General features: G+C 33.3%; 1 protein-coding gene across 1 annotated transcript in view; it reads left to right on the top strand.

The window, feature by feature from the left end:
- LOC127838346 (neurotrypsin-like) overlaps window positions 1–14,309 on the top strand; it is a 297,353-nt gene extending 283,044 nt beyond the window's left edge. The window contains exon 8 of the mRNA XM_052366046.1: window positions 13,436–14,309. Coding sequence (XP_052222006.1) covers window positions 13,436–13,634 — 199 coding nt within the window. The 3' untranslated portion in view covers window positions 13,635–14,309. The remainder of the gene's footprint in view (window positions 1–13,435) is intronic.
- Window positions 14,310–17,297: the final 2,988 nt, after the last annotated feature.

Here is a 17,297-nt window from a genome sequence, read left to right as displayed (position 1 = left end):
CATCGATATTCATCATAAAACATATTCACAACAAGTAAAAGTAAAACTAGTTATGGAGTTGGTAGCAACCTGTTTAATTTATAAAAAAGGCACCGACATATCGGGATCTTTTTCACATGATGACTTGAAATACCTGTGCATGTTTTGTTTGTCTTTGTCAAAAAACATATTCCCGCAACTCCGGTATGGGGGTTTGTCACTAGTGTTGTCTAACATGACGGTCGAAACCACTCCATGACTAGAATCTTGTTTGAGTTCGATTCAATATTCGCCAGGACAGTTCGATTTGATATTTGAAAACGTAGTGTGTTAATTACTTATTTACGTGTTTGCATCTTAACATAAAATGAAATATTCGTTGCAATACCTAGCAAAATATATCAACAACTAAGAGTGGCATTTCAATTATGCCATACTATACGTATTATATTAACGCGTAAATACCAACCAATTTACATACACAAAAGCAAAAGCATATATAGACGCAAACTGTGTGAATATCGTGACGTACATGAGCTCTTCAAAGATAAGTATCAAATGATAATTTCTGTTTTCCTTTACACGGGACCCTGATCTAATCAAATTTGAGACTCATTTTGATCATGTACAATCCTGGTTCATGAAACTGTATAAGGTTTAAGACGTCTGCTCCATACCGGACCGCTAAATAAACACACAACGAATACTCGTATACGGATTTTAAATGTTGTCACAGGAATGAACATATTGCTCTTTGATTTCGAATAGGAAGCAGGTTTTTGATGTATTCACAACATGTTTATTTGGTTTAAATATGTACTGATCATTCGATTCATGGTGATTATCGATGGAATTGTATCTTTTTTTATATCATCCACAGTTTTACCGCATTTTATTTTTTTCAAAATACGAAGTACAATACCAGTAATCGACCGACACATTGTCCTTTTCTGAGAACAAAATAAACAGAACAAAAATGGAAAAAGCTGACGAACCCTTCTCTCGCGCGTTGCTTTTGTTGTTCTCTGTTATTGAAGTGCCATCCGCTATCAAATTATCCGCATACCAGGTTTGAATGCCAATGCCCAATCCGCTTCGATTACCGACTTTAGTCTTATTAATCATAATTGTCAAAACAGATTTCGACTGCACTTGAAGAAAATGTTAGAAAATCGATCAAAGGACTGAGGAGATCATTTTAGTGAAACAACCCACAAAGGAAATTGATACTCACACCATATTCCGATGTTCGCGATCAGTCGTTGCAAATTAAACCTATGCGCTAAAAAATAAAAACCAGAATCATTATTATAGAAAAAAATCACGTTTGGAGAATAAGGAAATTGAAAAAAGATACTTAGATTTTGTTTCAATGTTAAGTATAAATACGTGCATATTAGGTCGGTAATAATCAATTGTGTATACTTCTTTAAATTATATTCGTACACGAATTGTCTTTATATAACATTTACTTAAATACTATTTTGTTCCGATTTTAGAGATATTTGTTTGTCTGTTAGATTCGATTTGAAAGTATTATATACTAGTATTAGTTTCGGTAAATTAAGTAGTATATTTGCCCAGATTATTATATAGTTCAACTTGTTAAAAATGTTAATAAAATTAAATTTGACGCAATCCTATGAAAACATCAAGAAGCATTCTTTTGAAAAATCAAACATATCGATACATTTTGCTGATATCCGATTTATTAATAAATCAAGATTCTTAAGTCTCATTCCTTTCATAACCAGTTTGTAAACTAAAGTTCATTTACATGACACTGAACAATATAATATGCAATTTATAGTAGTATTCATTGGTTTGAGTTATTTTAAAAGTCTAATATAGCAAGTATAAATATGACCCAAAAAACTGCTGAAATCAAAATGATCCTCTAACTCCGAATGTTTTTTTTTCAAAATTATCGATGTACATGATCAATATACAACCCGAACACCACAATCAAAACGCTATAGCAACATAGTGAGCATACATTTGACAGAAACGTACCTGATAATTATGCGCCTATTTCCTTTAAATTATCTGATACGGCTAGTTTAGTTTGCATATACGAGGCCGATCGAAAACTTGATAAAACAATTCAAATACGATTGCCATAAATTGCATATTATCGTGGCATATAAAGGCTTTTTTAGAGCATGGTAAATTTTTAGTATTACTGTTTGCTCACAAATATCGTAACTAAAACGAAAATTTGCGAATCTTAAACAACTTTTTTCAATTTTGTCAATTTACCAAAGCGTGAAAAGATCCCTTTAAAAAATTATGGGATTCAAGCTTTTTTTACAGTTAAAAGGGTCAAAAGTCGCGATTTCTTACCGAATGATTAAATTGATTTTAAGAGACAAATCAATATTCCGTACGAACGACTTAATCTTCCTTAGGAATACGTATATAAACGCCATAATACATGATGCATATTTTGTTTTGTTGTTTAAGTGTTTCCAAAGTAATCAACTTCAAAAGATATCGCAGACGACTGAATATTTAAAAGAATCGATTGAATAAATCATAATGTCGTATCACCTTATGCAAATACTGATCTAGACACGATATATACAATATAACTGATACAGCTTTTAACTTTTTGCAAAAAACGATAATTTCTTTAAATTTTTTTATTCTATTGTAATATCGATATGCATTTTTGGGTTTTGTGTGTTAAACAAGAGCTTTATAAAATGGCAACTTTTGATAAGATAATGATAACATAGCATAAAAGCTGTCTAAGTTACCATATGGTGTATGGTGTATAGCTTTGAATGCTGTATTTAGATCTCATTATTTCATATGTATGTAATTTTAGAATACCTACCTGACAAATGTTAAAACATTGAATGATTCGCCAGTGTCTGGAATAAAAAATGTTGATATTGATGGGAATGTCTTCAATACTATTGACGAGACGCGGAAAGCGGCCAACAAAAAATCATTAAGCCATCGGATATGCTGTATAGTTTTGATAACCGTAGTGATCGTCACTGCATTGGTCGTTGGGTCGGTTACGGCGGCTGTTCTGTTAAACAAAAACAAAAGTAAGTTTCGGTCTGATATCAAAGATTGAAAACAAAGCACGATAAATATTATTTTACTTCTTTTTGAAGAAAGGTTTTTTATTTGTGGTCAACCAAGCCAATCGTGAACATTATATAACCAATCGTAATATAACATTCCATTATCGAATTAACAAAACATAAAACTGTTCAACTTTTACACAACTTCTTCGAAAACATTATGTAGATATATACAACTTACATAGTTTGATTTTACCAACTCCAATCGAATTCCTGTGGGCTGAGATAATAAACTGTGTTTGTACGTTCGATGATAAGTGGAAATATTAATCAATTTGTTATAAATTAAAGATGACATAAAGGGAGAAGATGTTGATTGTGGCCAATATAACGAAAGTCTCGTGAATATTAAATACACCGTGTCCAAAGGATCGACCACTGTCAACAGCTGGCTTGAAGTAACTTGCATACCGGGTCTTGCTCACTCCAATTGGTCCAATACCTCTGTTCGTTGTGATGCGGAAGGCGTTTGGGAGGGAAAGCCTGATTGCATAATTCCGGGTATGAAAAACAATAACATAAATAAGAATTGAGCTTAACTACCAAAACTAGTTTAAAATATAATTGTGTAGATATAGTTTAACTAGTTAATGTGATTATATTTAATGTGATCTGAAAAGGTCAGTAAAAAAATAAGATTTGACTCTTAAATTAATGAAATAATAATAAAAACACACACAAATCTATTAATATTTAAACTCCTGTTGTACTTCAGGTTTGGTTCAATTTTCGGAATTGGACTACGAGTTTGCTGTCGGACAAAATGGCAGTTTCAGATGCGATGTGACACAGTATCCGAATTGGCAACACGTACACATAATGAAAAGATCTGGTGACACTATTTTGGCAATCTTTGATGCTTATCGTAATGAAACTGGGAATTATATTAATGTTAGAAGGTTTCATGAAACCAGCTATATGCTGCTATACGAGTATGACGAGTTAATCGTTGACGGATTAATCATTGATGTCGAATTCATTGACGTCAAATGCGATGCAGAAGACACTTATTTCTGTCAGCTGGTTGTTGGTAACTATACAGACATTCAGGTTGCTAACGCCAGCGTTTACTTGCGTGGTAAGTATGAGTGTTTATTTGCACACGTTCAAATTTTAATATGTATCAGTATTAAAAGGAGTAGTAATTTTTAGATTTAAGTTCCGACATATGATATGAAAATAATTTACAGCCAACTCATCGAAGCCCAAGATCATAGTTCATCAAGTTCCAGAGAGAGTATTGGTGACACATGATTATGTTGTGAAATGCATTGGCAATGTCGGGAGGAATAGAAGCGGACAATTTGGACAAATAGCACTTGAAAGCAGGACAAACGTAAGTTTGTGGCATTTTATCTAAACCCCGATCATTTAATGACGTAAACCCTCTACGATGAGGCGGGGTTTATTTCTTTGCACAGTGCGAAAGTCGGTCTCAAGACCAAATCATCTGCCTAATTTATGTTGAGAACAATTTACCCTACCATTAATGATCATTGAAGAAGGTAGTAAGGTAACTTTAGGAGAGCAAGAAGATGCCTATGGTTGCTTTCTAACTGCGGGTTATGATTTAAATATCGTTACAAATTGGCAGAGGGGTATATATTGTTTACAAACACCTTTTTTTATCGTAACATAAATGGTTTACTACACATGTCAATACAATGTTTGCATTGACGATTCTCAGGCAATAACCTGAGATTAGTTAGATTTTTCATTAACTGAATTTATGTATAAATTAAATCCCTGTTTTGATAATATTGCTCATTTCATGATGGTTTAAGTCACTTTGTGTTAAGTTGATGGTTATCTTGTTTATGACAGGGAAGCGGAAATTTCACAATTTTAGACAGAGGCTATAACACGCATTGCGACGGGACTGCTGTTTTGACCGTTAACCTTTCTGATATTCGATACTTTACTAGCCTAGAATTTCGCTGTAAAGTAGAAGATCCTGAAGGAAATACAATTTATTCTGAAGTTGTTAACCGCACTTTTATTGATTCATTCGGTAAGTTATGTGATTTTGAACCAGTGATCATGAGTAACTAAGAATTGAGTAGATTTTCAAGCTAATTTGTATTATGCTTGCAATGAGATTAGGCTGGAAAGCCGTACGCAAACATGTTTTCCTTTTTGCATGTACCTGGTCATATTGTTTTTATGTATATTTTTCTGGAATATATGTTAGTAACATTGGGTTCTCAGTTCTCATCTGAACATTTCAGGCGACAGTATCACTGGATATCGGCTAATTACAAATGGTATTCCCAGTGAAGGCTTACTGGAGGTCAATATCCCTGGGTTTTGTTACTGGGGCCCAGTCTTGTACGTTTCCAGATCTAACTGGCTCGATCCACTCGATGAAATGCTATGTCAATATTTTGGATATGTGTACGTACCAAAATATGACGACACTGTTCATTAGTATTGTAATGCATTAATGCTATTCAGTGTTAGGCGTTCAAGCAATATCTTGCAAAATCAGATTATAATATTTAATTCATTCACAATATATCAAGACGCAATGAAACAACTTAAGCACATTTTCATAATCACAATATTTTAGTTATTCGTTTAATATTTAAAATGGATAACTTCAGTGGCTTTTGATGCAAATTTACAGTTGCTTGGCCTAATGTTGGCCTTTTTTTTCATGGGGCCAAACAGTTTTCTCTAAGGTGAATAATATTTAAATAAACACATGCAATAGAATCGAAAAGGAAAACCTTATGGTGTCTGAGTTTTGCTATACGATACTTCACAACCGCAAAAACGCCGGACTCAAAACGCAGAGAACAGCCACCCTAATAATAGATATCCAATCATATTTTCAATTGTAATACAAAGAAAGCAATTTTTGTATGTTGGCCAAGTGTAATTTTGTCTTTGAATTGCATGTTTGTATCTACAGCTAGAAAAGCTAAGTCAATACCATATCATTTGAAAGTTTCGTAAACTGCTTAAAACAAAACAAAACTGTAAACAATCGGCTTTGATTTTTTATATTATTAAACTTCGGTTGCATAAATCGTAATTATCATATAAAATAACATCAATTTGATTATAATGTGTTTTGAAAAGTATGTATGCCTGTCATTTGCTGGTATGTTTTTTAGAAGTAGTGAATTTTATACATTTTATACATTAAAACGTGTCGAATGCATGCAGATTGCAAACAACCAGCAGCTCAACACTTTGATTCTAAATAAACTTATTATCATCCAGGAATGAGTCCGTTATCCAACCAAAGTCTCTCCAAAGCTCTCCATATAGAGATGCGTGCATGTATATTGAAGGGTGTTCTACTAGCATTATGACAACGATCGGTGACATAGCAGAACAATGCGATGTTGTCTACGGACCACCCCAATCGGTGTATTTCCGTTCATTTAACAAAGAAATCAACTGCATCCGTAAGTGTATTGTTAACAACAGTACCCCAAGCCACAATGCCCCGTTCTTACAATATCAATATTTACATTTGTATAAAACAAGGTCATGTTCAAAGCTTTGTGAAATGATTGCTTTGTAAACAAGTAGAATTAAAATTCAAACAAGCAAAGCAACATACCTGACTTGAAAACGTTTTAAAATGCATTTTCGTTTATTGATATCAAGCAGTCGGAATTGTAAACGATTTACAGCTTTTGTAACTCTTTTCATCGATAATATAGCAAACACTTGTATTACCGAAAATACATATTTTCTACTACTTGACACACCAAATAGCTTTTAAATTCATCTTTTCAACAATTGGGGAAACTGTTTTCAAAGTATCTCGGTAAAAACCTTTAATTGTAATACTTTAATCACGGAGCAGTAGATTCCCAAATTGGTGTTATATGGATGAACACGCTTTTGCTTAGTCCACTTGGCAATCCGTTCTGTTATATTATCGACGTAACTTCAACCGTTTTGCAAATGACCAACGTGTTGCACCATATTAAATAAAACAATAACTATCTTGCAAAATAATTCAATAGTTTCGCGGTCGTAGCGCTTTACAATTTAATGAATTTCAGACGATGATAATTCTAAACCGAAGTAAAGTTTTCTACCTAAGCTTCATCATTAGTTGTTTTGTTCTCCCTGATTAATAGTGTGTCTCTATGTTTGATTCGGCGACAATGATTTGCAAATCATAATTTCGATAATATATATGAACAGTCGAGGATCAGACCAGTGATTTGCAGAATGAATTTGCTAATTAAAGCATGTCAATCATAAAATGCTTTTTAATTTGAAGGTTTTTTTTAAGGACTTTTTTTCAAATAATCGACATGTCTCCAATCAACGTCTGATGGTCCTAAAATATGTATACACAACTCCACGCATCAAACTCAAATTTAACTGTGTATTAAATCACCAATCGCCGTACAGTGGCGTTTTAAAACGGTTGCGTTAATGCAATTACACCAATATGTCGATAAAAAGGGTATTTAAATCGTCTGTACCTCAAAATGTATTATTTAGTTTTTATTTCATAGGTCATTATTTGAAATGTCATGCTTGTTAAACTGCTTAATAGAATACTTTTGCAGTGATAATGCCTTAATACCTTTCGGTTTATTATTACTTTCACTAGTACTGTGTTTTCTGTTCCAGACACAACCAAATAACATTAAGTTATTAAATATACGTTGATGCAAACATGTTTAGTAGTGTTTGCTTATTAAACCGAATTAAATGTTTAATATTTTTTATGATCTGATAAGGTCATGATATTGGAGAATTTCCGATTCGGGGAACTTTGATTAACTGGCATGATATTATATGATATAAACATGCGTTTCCTTTTTTAATTGACATACACATTTTATGTCATATCTCCATGCATATTAAATTATCACCAAATTCGTACCAGTAGATATTTTACAAAAACACAGGAAAACTAAACGAATGTCGAGTTTGCCAGATAGATGTTTTCAATTTCTGCTTTGACTACAAAGGTTGATAGATGTTAACATCATGCATACATAACCAGCTATGTATTAAGATGCTAGTTTATTAAATATTGTCGACAATAAGATATCAAACTCTTTAGGGTATTTACTTCATTTCAACAATCATCAAACAAACGTTAATATGTGGTATGATAAATGTTAAAACTTGGTGGATTTATATAGCATTACATCAACTAAATTTTATCATTTATAGCTTTTCAGATAAGTTTCTAATGATATGTGGTTATAGGCGTTTGTTTGTGTTCTAAAAGTTGTGTTCATTTAATGTTTGATTTGGCATGCCTTTCGATCTTAGATAATTTTGTTTTGCATTGATCGTCCAAAGACGATGACCCAAACATAAATTTACTTTGGTTTATGAATGTTTGTCATGTTAGTTTTATGTTGCCGAATGTGTACTTGTAATATTTAAGGATTATTGCTGGGCTGAATTTGTTTATTGTTTATGTCGTATTGTATGCATTCTCTGAAATTGTATATAAAATTTGTCATTCACCATATGTATAACACTACAATAAAATAATTACTCTCCTGATAGTATTTCTAGATTTTAATAATCGATATATATTTATCAGCGGCCCAGTTAGCGAATGGTACGTCTAAACTTCAAGGTCGAGTCGAGGCAGGTCTGTTTGGACAGCTGAAGTCAATCTGCTCACTCGCATTTGACAGCCGGGCTGCCAATGTCCTATGTGTTTCACTTGGATACAAAAGGTAGGTAAATGCTTATAACTGAATTTCTATGAAGACAACATAATATTTAAAGGCACGTAACCAATACTCATTGCTATATGATATATACAAACTTCCAAAAACAAAAAATACCAATAGAAGGTTATGTACAATATGACGACTCTAAAACAAGAAAAATTGGCGTAAAAACGTAATAATACAAACATTCTGCAATTTTTAGCATCTCATAAATCGTTGTAATATTGTTTCGTTTTAAGGATGACCTCAAGCAGAATCGGATTCATTCGGTTTGCGTTAATTTTAATAATTTATGGATACTATTCCAGAAATTCCGAAATAAATTAATCACATAAGGCATTTATGTGTGAACCTGCTTCGTGTATAAAAAATGTACCAAACTCTTAAACGAAAACTTAACGTGTTGATATATACATGGATAGGATAATTTATTGCGAACATCAATTTTGTGTGAGAAAGGTTAACAATGCCAATACAAACACAGCAATAAAAATGTATAGACAAAATTAAAATTAATTGCTAATCGAATATAAAATATAGTATGCCATATCATTCAGTGGTTCAACACGGCTGTGGGAAAACTCGTATTTTGGAGCCGGGTCACTATCGATATACAAGCGAAAAATCCACTGTTTGGGGAATGAAATCTCATTGGAATTGTGCAGCCATTTAGCCGAGGAGATTCCCGGATGTGACAATAGAAACGTGGTCGGGGTGGAATGCAACGGTCAGCTTTGGGTTCATTCTTTATACTGGTTAAAGCATTTAATATTCAACATCATTACAAGAAAGTCAATTAAGACTCACCTAAGAACAACGTTTGTAAGATGAGCTATTGCGGCTAGTCTATTTTCAGCGTCCGTCGTCATACATCTTTCGTAATGCGTCGTTAACGTTCAGCTTGTGGCCAATCTAGAGGCAACAAGTTTCTTTCAAGCTTTCTGAATATTGATCCGAACTTTCATTTGGGCAATATCTAGGCAACGTTTACATCGGCGTTACGGATGTCAAGAAACTCAATTCAAATCTTAGAAAAAAACGTCTTTCAATCTAAAAGCTACGCATTCATAAATCTATATGAAGCTAAATGTACATGTTAATCTTTACAATATAGCCAAATTAAAATCTTGGTCAAGCGAACCAACAAAAATAGATCAGCCCGTCAATTCTTCGTTAACACTTTTTACCACTGCTAAAGTCACATTTATGTATCACATACAACTGCGTAGCAACAATTATTGCTCCAACTTGATGGAAGTTAATCTGACACTTTACAATAAACATGCCAATGTAGAATTTGCGTTACTTGTGGTCATCAGACAAATATTATATAATGCCAATCTAAGAGCCAAATGTATGAACTAATCTTGATATAACATAATAAAAACATTTGTGTTTTTGGTCACGTCGGGTCCAAACTACGTCTACAGGTCAATTTGGTTTAACTGTTGTACGTTGTACTCAAAACCTTAAGGCCACATTGGCCTACTTGTTTAAATGACATCATTTTACAGATACTTTCTTTCCAATTTTAATTAAGTGTAACGAGATTGTACTGTACATACTTTTTGCCCTCAAGAACATTGTCTGTTTGTCAACGGCGTCTTCAGGAGTGATATTATACTGTTATTTTCTGTAAATGATTATTCGTTCATTTACCGAATGCATGGAAGTTTCTGTTTATGTAATAAACGCAATTTCTGTTCTTAACTGTTGAGAAAGTGTCATTACATGTACGTCTATGAGGAACATTTATCTTTAAATGGCTATGTGTTTAAATACCTGGTTGATGATATTGTTTACAATAAAAATGCCAATGTAGAATTTGCGTTACTTGTGGTCATCATACAAATCTTTTTTAATACCAATCTAAGAGCCAAATGTATGAACTAATTTTGATAGAACATAATAAAAATATTTGTGTTTTTGGTCAAGTGGGGTCCAAACTACGTCTACAGGTCAATTTAAGTTAATTGTTGTACGTTGTACTCAAAACTTTAAAGCCACATTGGCCTTCTTGTTTAAATGACATCATCTTACAGATACTTTCTTTGCAATTTAAATTAAGTGTAACGAGACTGTACTGTACATACTTTTGCCCTTAAGAACATTGTCTGTTTGTCATTGGTGTCCTCAGGAGTGATATTATACTGTTATTTTCTGTGAATGATTATTCGTTCATTTACCGAATGCATGGAAGTTTCGGTTAGTGTAATAAACGCATTTTCTGTTCTTAACTGTTGGGAAAGTGTCATTACATGTACGTCTATGAGGAACATTTATCTTTTAATGGCTATGTGTTTAAATACCTGGTTGTTGATACCTTACACGTATTTTCTGTTATCATGAAAAGTAACTGACACTGGTAGACCTAGGTAACGTATTGATAAATAGTGTGCGTGTTTTTACTACAATCAAATTTGCTATCATAACTAAGTATATATCCCTCTTAAAAAATTACAATAAAAAATGTTTAATGTTAACACAAAGATAATTTATTGTATTGACTTTTACATGCAAGGGGACATTATCAAGATTGAGCCACTGTTTGCATCCCGTCCATATGAAGGTATAGTAGACGGGTATCACGGGGACCTTCGATACGATATCGTCGGCAACGTTTCAAGTACCACTGCTCAAACATTATGCGCAATGCTTGGTTATGGGTAAGACATTGTATCTAACATGGATAAGACTTAACAAAAGGGCTGTATTTTGCTACTCAGAACTTCGACTTCAATTTAAATTATAAAATGCGAAGTGTAACTATTAACAATTCATAGTTCAACTATTGAAACGAAAAAAACAACAACTCAATTATGTTCATAAACTTCCACAATCCAGCCACGTGGGATTTTCCGGACTCCCTATACCTGGAACAACTCTGTATTACTTCAAGAAGGATGTTAACTGTTCAGGAACGGAGCGCTCTATCAGTGAATGCAAGGGTGACATTGAGTACTGCGCCGATCGAAAGTACTATCATTGCGAATTTATGGCGCAATCTTTACGATTAGGACGTGTCACTATATTTTGCTCAGGTATATTAAGTAACAATTTGGTAATTTTTATTATAAATTTAATTACATAATTGATTGCAATACATATATAATGAATTAATGATGTACATAGAAATATTGACATAGCCAATTAATTTTCATATTTGCTTCCTGACGCAAAGACGTTTTGCATTCTCGTTATATCTAAGATTACAAGATACAAGAACTTAGACTGGGATCTGATGGCAAACTCTTAATGGAAATAAAAGGTCGCCGATGGGGGTCGTGTATAGACTATTTCACAACACAGACTGCACAATCAGCTTGCAGAATTATGGGATACAGGTTAGTTTGCCTTTGGCGTCTGATTTTTAACTTTGTTCGTGACATGTATAACAGTATATATGTAACAGTAACATTTTGTGTATACATGTTTATATGAGTGTTTTAATTGCTCGCATATGTCATACATACGAGTTTTTTTATATTATGTTTCTTGTTCATAAACAATTGTTCTGATACACAAAGTATTTCCAAAATTGTTTAATTATACTACTTAAAGTAATGGTTATTAAACTGTTTTTTTTTAAAGAAATTATGGTAACTCAAAAAAGGCCCCGGACTGGATTTATGTTTTCCTTTTCTTCCTTATATCGTGTTTACTCTCTGTCGTTTTTAAGACAAACATGAGTGTTGTTTACTGCATAAAAGCTTATTTAAAAAGTGTATAAAGGATCAATCGACAGAAGCACTGATATACACCATGTGCTGGCTCTAGTTCCAGGAAACGGACTCGAGAGCGTTACGAATAAGCCTTAGACTGTTTATGCAATGGAGCTAAAATAAAAAGCGTTAAAATAAATTAATCAACACAAGCAGACTTACTATTTCATCAATAACAACAATTCATAATGTTCAGAACTGAGGACATGAACTTGCAAGAACGGGAAGGTTAAACATGTCTAATGTGACGGTCAAAACCTAGCTCCATAGTTTATACTGGGCAGAGAAAAGATGTGTTTAGAATACAATGACTTGGACTTCGACATAATAATTTTTCACTGATGTTAGTTCTTCCTGGTTATATCCTATTACCATCATCATCATGGCAAAAGAGGATGTCGTTTTGAAGGAAGCCTAACACATCAGTAATGCACCAACATTGTTACATGCTGCCAATTGAGTTTAAAACCATGGTCATGATATACCAGGGATTTGTATACAAAGATGGAAAAGTTATTAATAAGAATTTTACACAATGGTGATGTGGGCATTAAGGACAGCCTTAACCGGAAATACTGTCCACTATTCATTAGATGAACGCCGAGGGCATCCGGTTTTGAGACACTGTGATCAATGATTTCATGTAAAATCTGTTAAGCCCCCACGTTCTGACGCTTGTATCTCAAAATATAGAGGACTTCCTTTTTATTCGTTCTAATTACATTTGTTAATTCCATTTAATGTGTTGGAACTGTGTAAGCAAAACACAATAAAAATGCATGTTTTATTTTAAATGATGTGAACAATTACAATCATTTCTTGTATTGATATATGCGTGATTCATATTTCATTGAAGCTGTAAAATGGCAGAACAATTGTTGCATGAACTACACTTTAAAAAAGGAAGGTACAGTAAAGGCTGTCGAATTAATAATACACTCAAAATCTTGCTCTTCAGTGGTAATGTCACATTCACTGGACTGACAGGTGGAACAAATGATGAGGAAATCATGGGGACACTTGTGTGCAGTGCAAACGCCACTACTGTCGAGAACTGCGAACTGAAGCACCAGTTTAGTTACCAACCTTACCGCTTGGACTCTGCGTGCACCCAATACGTGCTACTCACGTGTGGAAACTCGAACACCGGCCGATAAAAATATATGCATATGCAAAGATAGGCAGTCGTGCAGAATTTGCTTTGTTAATTTTCTTATTGACAATTTCGCATATCGCTATATTATTATGTTAACCCCATTAAATAAACAACAGGAAAAGGACAGACAGGTAGTCCAATTCAGGGCGATATTGTTGCTTATGTCTGTCATGTCATTCTGCCGCGGTGTTAAATAACGCAACAAGCCACACACAATAAACACACATATCATAAATGTCGTATCGCAGCGTATAGCTGTCGATTTGTCGTGTTGTCTCCCTTCAAAACAAACAAGCATACCAGAACGATATGGAAAAAAATCAGAAAACATATACCGTATGCGTAACCAAGTATGTGTTTGCTCGACTATATGTACGTTAAAATGTATTATTTCCTACTATCAGTATAGGTATACGGACACGGTAAAATAGACATAATGATGAAGAAGTTGTCAAGATCACGATATTTTATCGGTACAATTATGTAAATGACCTTTATAATTTGTTTTATACCATTGACTACTATTATAATAAGTATTTGTATATGCTTTGTATGTTATGCGTTAAGTCGTTTATTAAGTAACTGCCGATAGCATTTAATTGACAACAAAATATAAAAAAAATCTTAGACACTGAAATACATTTAAAAAAAAACGTTCTTAACACTTAATAGCCAGGCTCCACAAGTAGATATTACATAAGAACATTAAAATTTAATGGCTTGTTTTATTACTTTCTATCGCATTTTTAAACAGTGTATTGTTACTAGCTCATATAGGTTTATAATAAGATATAGGAAAATGTTCATACCAGAATATTAAATTTTAACATTCAAGGCTGCCGTGTCATTGTTCTTTTTTAGTACAGGGGCATTACGGATGCGCTCTTGCGTGGACTTTTCAACGTTGTGACATTATGGCACTGACATTTCCGAACGTGACGTGGATTAATTGACATTGAATTCGTACAGTGCATGTAGCTAGTGTTGGACGCACGTACCATGTATCATCTGTAGTGACTGATATTTTCAATATCCGTTTTTAGAATACAATAAAGCTGTGTTCTATGTACTGGATTTACATATCATACAACTGGTATTTCTGTAATCTGTATATATCCGGAATAAAGCCTTGTATATGAGTGTTATTATTTATGTATCTTTCAAGACGCTGTCTAAACACATTTAGATGTGTTGATGCTCTAGATGACTTTATTTGTGGGTTGGTACCTCGCTTCGATCAGGTAACTACTTCACGTGTTTTCTAAACTGGCAATACAATGCATGTTTGACCAAAACACTTTACAAAGGAACTATAGTATGATATTTAAAAAAAAAAGGTATACTGATTGAAATTTATAGTTTGCGTTAACGCCAAAACGAATACTTTAAAACTGAAATTCCAAACTGTTTTTAAAGAATACGGTATATTGTTGAAGGTACTTGTTAACGGCTGATTGTGTGATATCATTTTACAATAATATGTACCGTCATGTAAACAGCCATTAGCTTGAGGACTAAATTCAAATGCGTAGTAAACCGATATAATAGACAACAAGCAATCCTGTGTAAATTTAATTAAATTATCAATATCAATATCAAGATTATAACTATTTTTGTTATAATATTCATGTTGTTTTATTCATTGAAACGATAAAAGAAATAGAGATATGTGTTGAATTTGGTGGAATATCGATTTTATTACATTATGTTCAAGGGAAGCTAATCCGTAGTTTTTATAAACATTCAAAGCAGCGAAGTCTCCCATGGTAATATTGGGGTCACAATGGGGACACAAAGATATATATAAATAGTTCCTGTCAAACAAAAAATATTATCGACAATTTTCACTGTTATTTTTCATTGTTTGAAACAGTGAAATATCAGTTTTAATTCACTGATATTTCTCTATAATCTATCGGAAAGGATAAAATAAAAACTATTAAGTCGATTTCGAAAGTTATCATGAATAATTATTGTATTAACATCGTGATTAAATCATAGCTGTCCATGGTACAATGACGGTATTATTAACCACATTACCGTTACAAACGTTTGAATTTGGTAACTTACCTGACCATTACTTCGCCAAATGAAAGAATTAGCATGCTCTTAACTTATGCAAATTGTTGATCATGATACCAAAGCGACGATAAACCTGTAGGAACTAGTGTTGGTCATGTCAATTATGTATAACCATAACCATAAAAAGTCTTCCATTTAAAAAGTCTACCAAACGGACGGCAATACACTCTTTCCCAAAAAATGGTTGACCTTGTACAAGATTTGGTACTTTTAAGTCAATCATGACATGGGAATCACGACCAGCTATGTTCAAAACGTGGAAAAACATGCTTTAAATATTTCAAATAGACTTTGCCGTTTGGATAAGGGTAAGCACGTTTACAAAGCCATGAACACCTATTAAACAACTAAAAAAATTCACACGAAGTTGGCCTTCGGCACACAAGCTGATCGGGTGTTATATATTACTTTGTTCTGCTACGCATTAAAGCAATTCCGAATGTAATGGTATCAAACAAGTTAAAAAGTACATGCATGTAGTAGCTCTTTATTACTTATGCCAACATATTTTGGGAACATCAGCGTCAAAAGTATTTACATACGGGTTCACTACGAGTTCATTGTATTTAATGTTTTTCAAAATAAAAATTTGAAGCTGGATTACTGTGGGCTTCTTTCAGTTATTATTTAGTAACGACCTTGTTAGTCTTTTTGTTCAAGTGGCATCTACATGGGAGAGCTTGACATGTTAACGTTTGCCTTCGTTTTCATACATACCAGGAAATTTAAATTCCTCTTTGCATATCGAAATGTATTCTCTTCATGCCCTTCGAAATACTTAATTAGACACATCCTTAAGCTCAAAATCAAATAGAAGAATCGAATTTGGATTACGATGGGGCAACGTTACCACATTATATATTAAAATATACAAAATAATATATGCAATAAAGGTAAAATAGCTCTTTCGTATAAAATTAACTCAAGGATTGGAGTATGCGAAGTGTGCATATTTGTTTTTACATGTGTACACAAGCGAGTACACGTGTAAATGGATATTTTATCAAGAACGTCCGTTATACGTCAGCAGCACGTGTCGCTTGCACGCGGCATCCTCATGGTATGGCCTATAAGAGAACTGGTGCATCAGATGACAGTCTGTGATACGGTCAGCTTTGTAACTGCAAATGAGCGATCCAATAATCTGAATATTTTTTGTACCTGTGTTTCGTATTGTAAATGTGGCTTTTCCGCTGAAAAATATATTGTAAAAACTGTCCCTATAGTGAAGCAAAAACAACCTTTATTTTGACGTTTCGGTTATGTACTATGTTGTCATCTAGCTTCATGTATATTGCGTTTAATAATTTTATAATAACACATTTATGTTCATTGACCTTACTAATTACATAAGGCTCGGCCAACCCCTACATAAATATAGGAATGAAAAAAGTTTTTTCTTTATTAACATGTGTTATTTGAAAGCGACGAATTAACCTACCAATGCGTATGTGCAATTCTTAACCATTAAGTAGGAATACCGTCTAGAATTAGTCAGTTATTACTTGATTAACAGTTTCTATTTTATCTTTGAATTCATCGAGAGCGGACTGGCGGGGGAAGAAATCGTTTGTATAACTTT

This window comes from Dreissena polymorpha, chromosome 7, assembly GCF_020536995.1.
Source record: "Dreissena polymorpha isolate Duluth1 chromosome 7, UMN_Dpol_1.0, whole genome shotgun sequence".
NCBI classification, from domain to species: domain Eukaryota; kingdom Metazoa; phylum Mollusca; class Bivalvia; order Myida; family Dreissenidae; genus Dreissena; species Dreissena polymorpha.
This window is presented reverse-complemented; position numbering and strand designations above follow the sequence as displayed.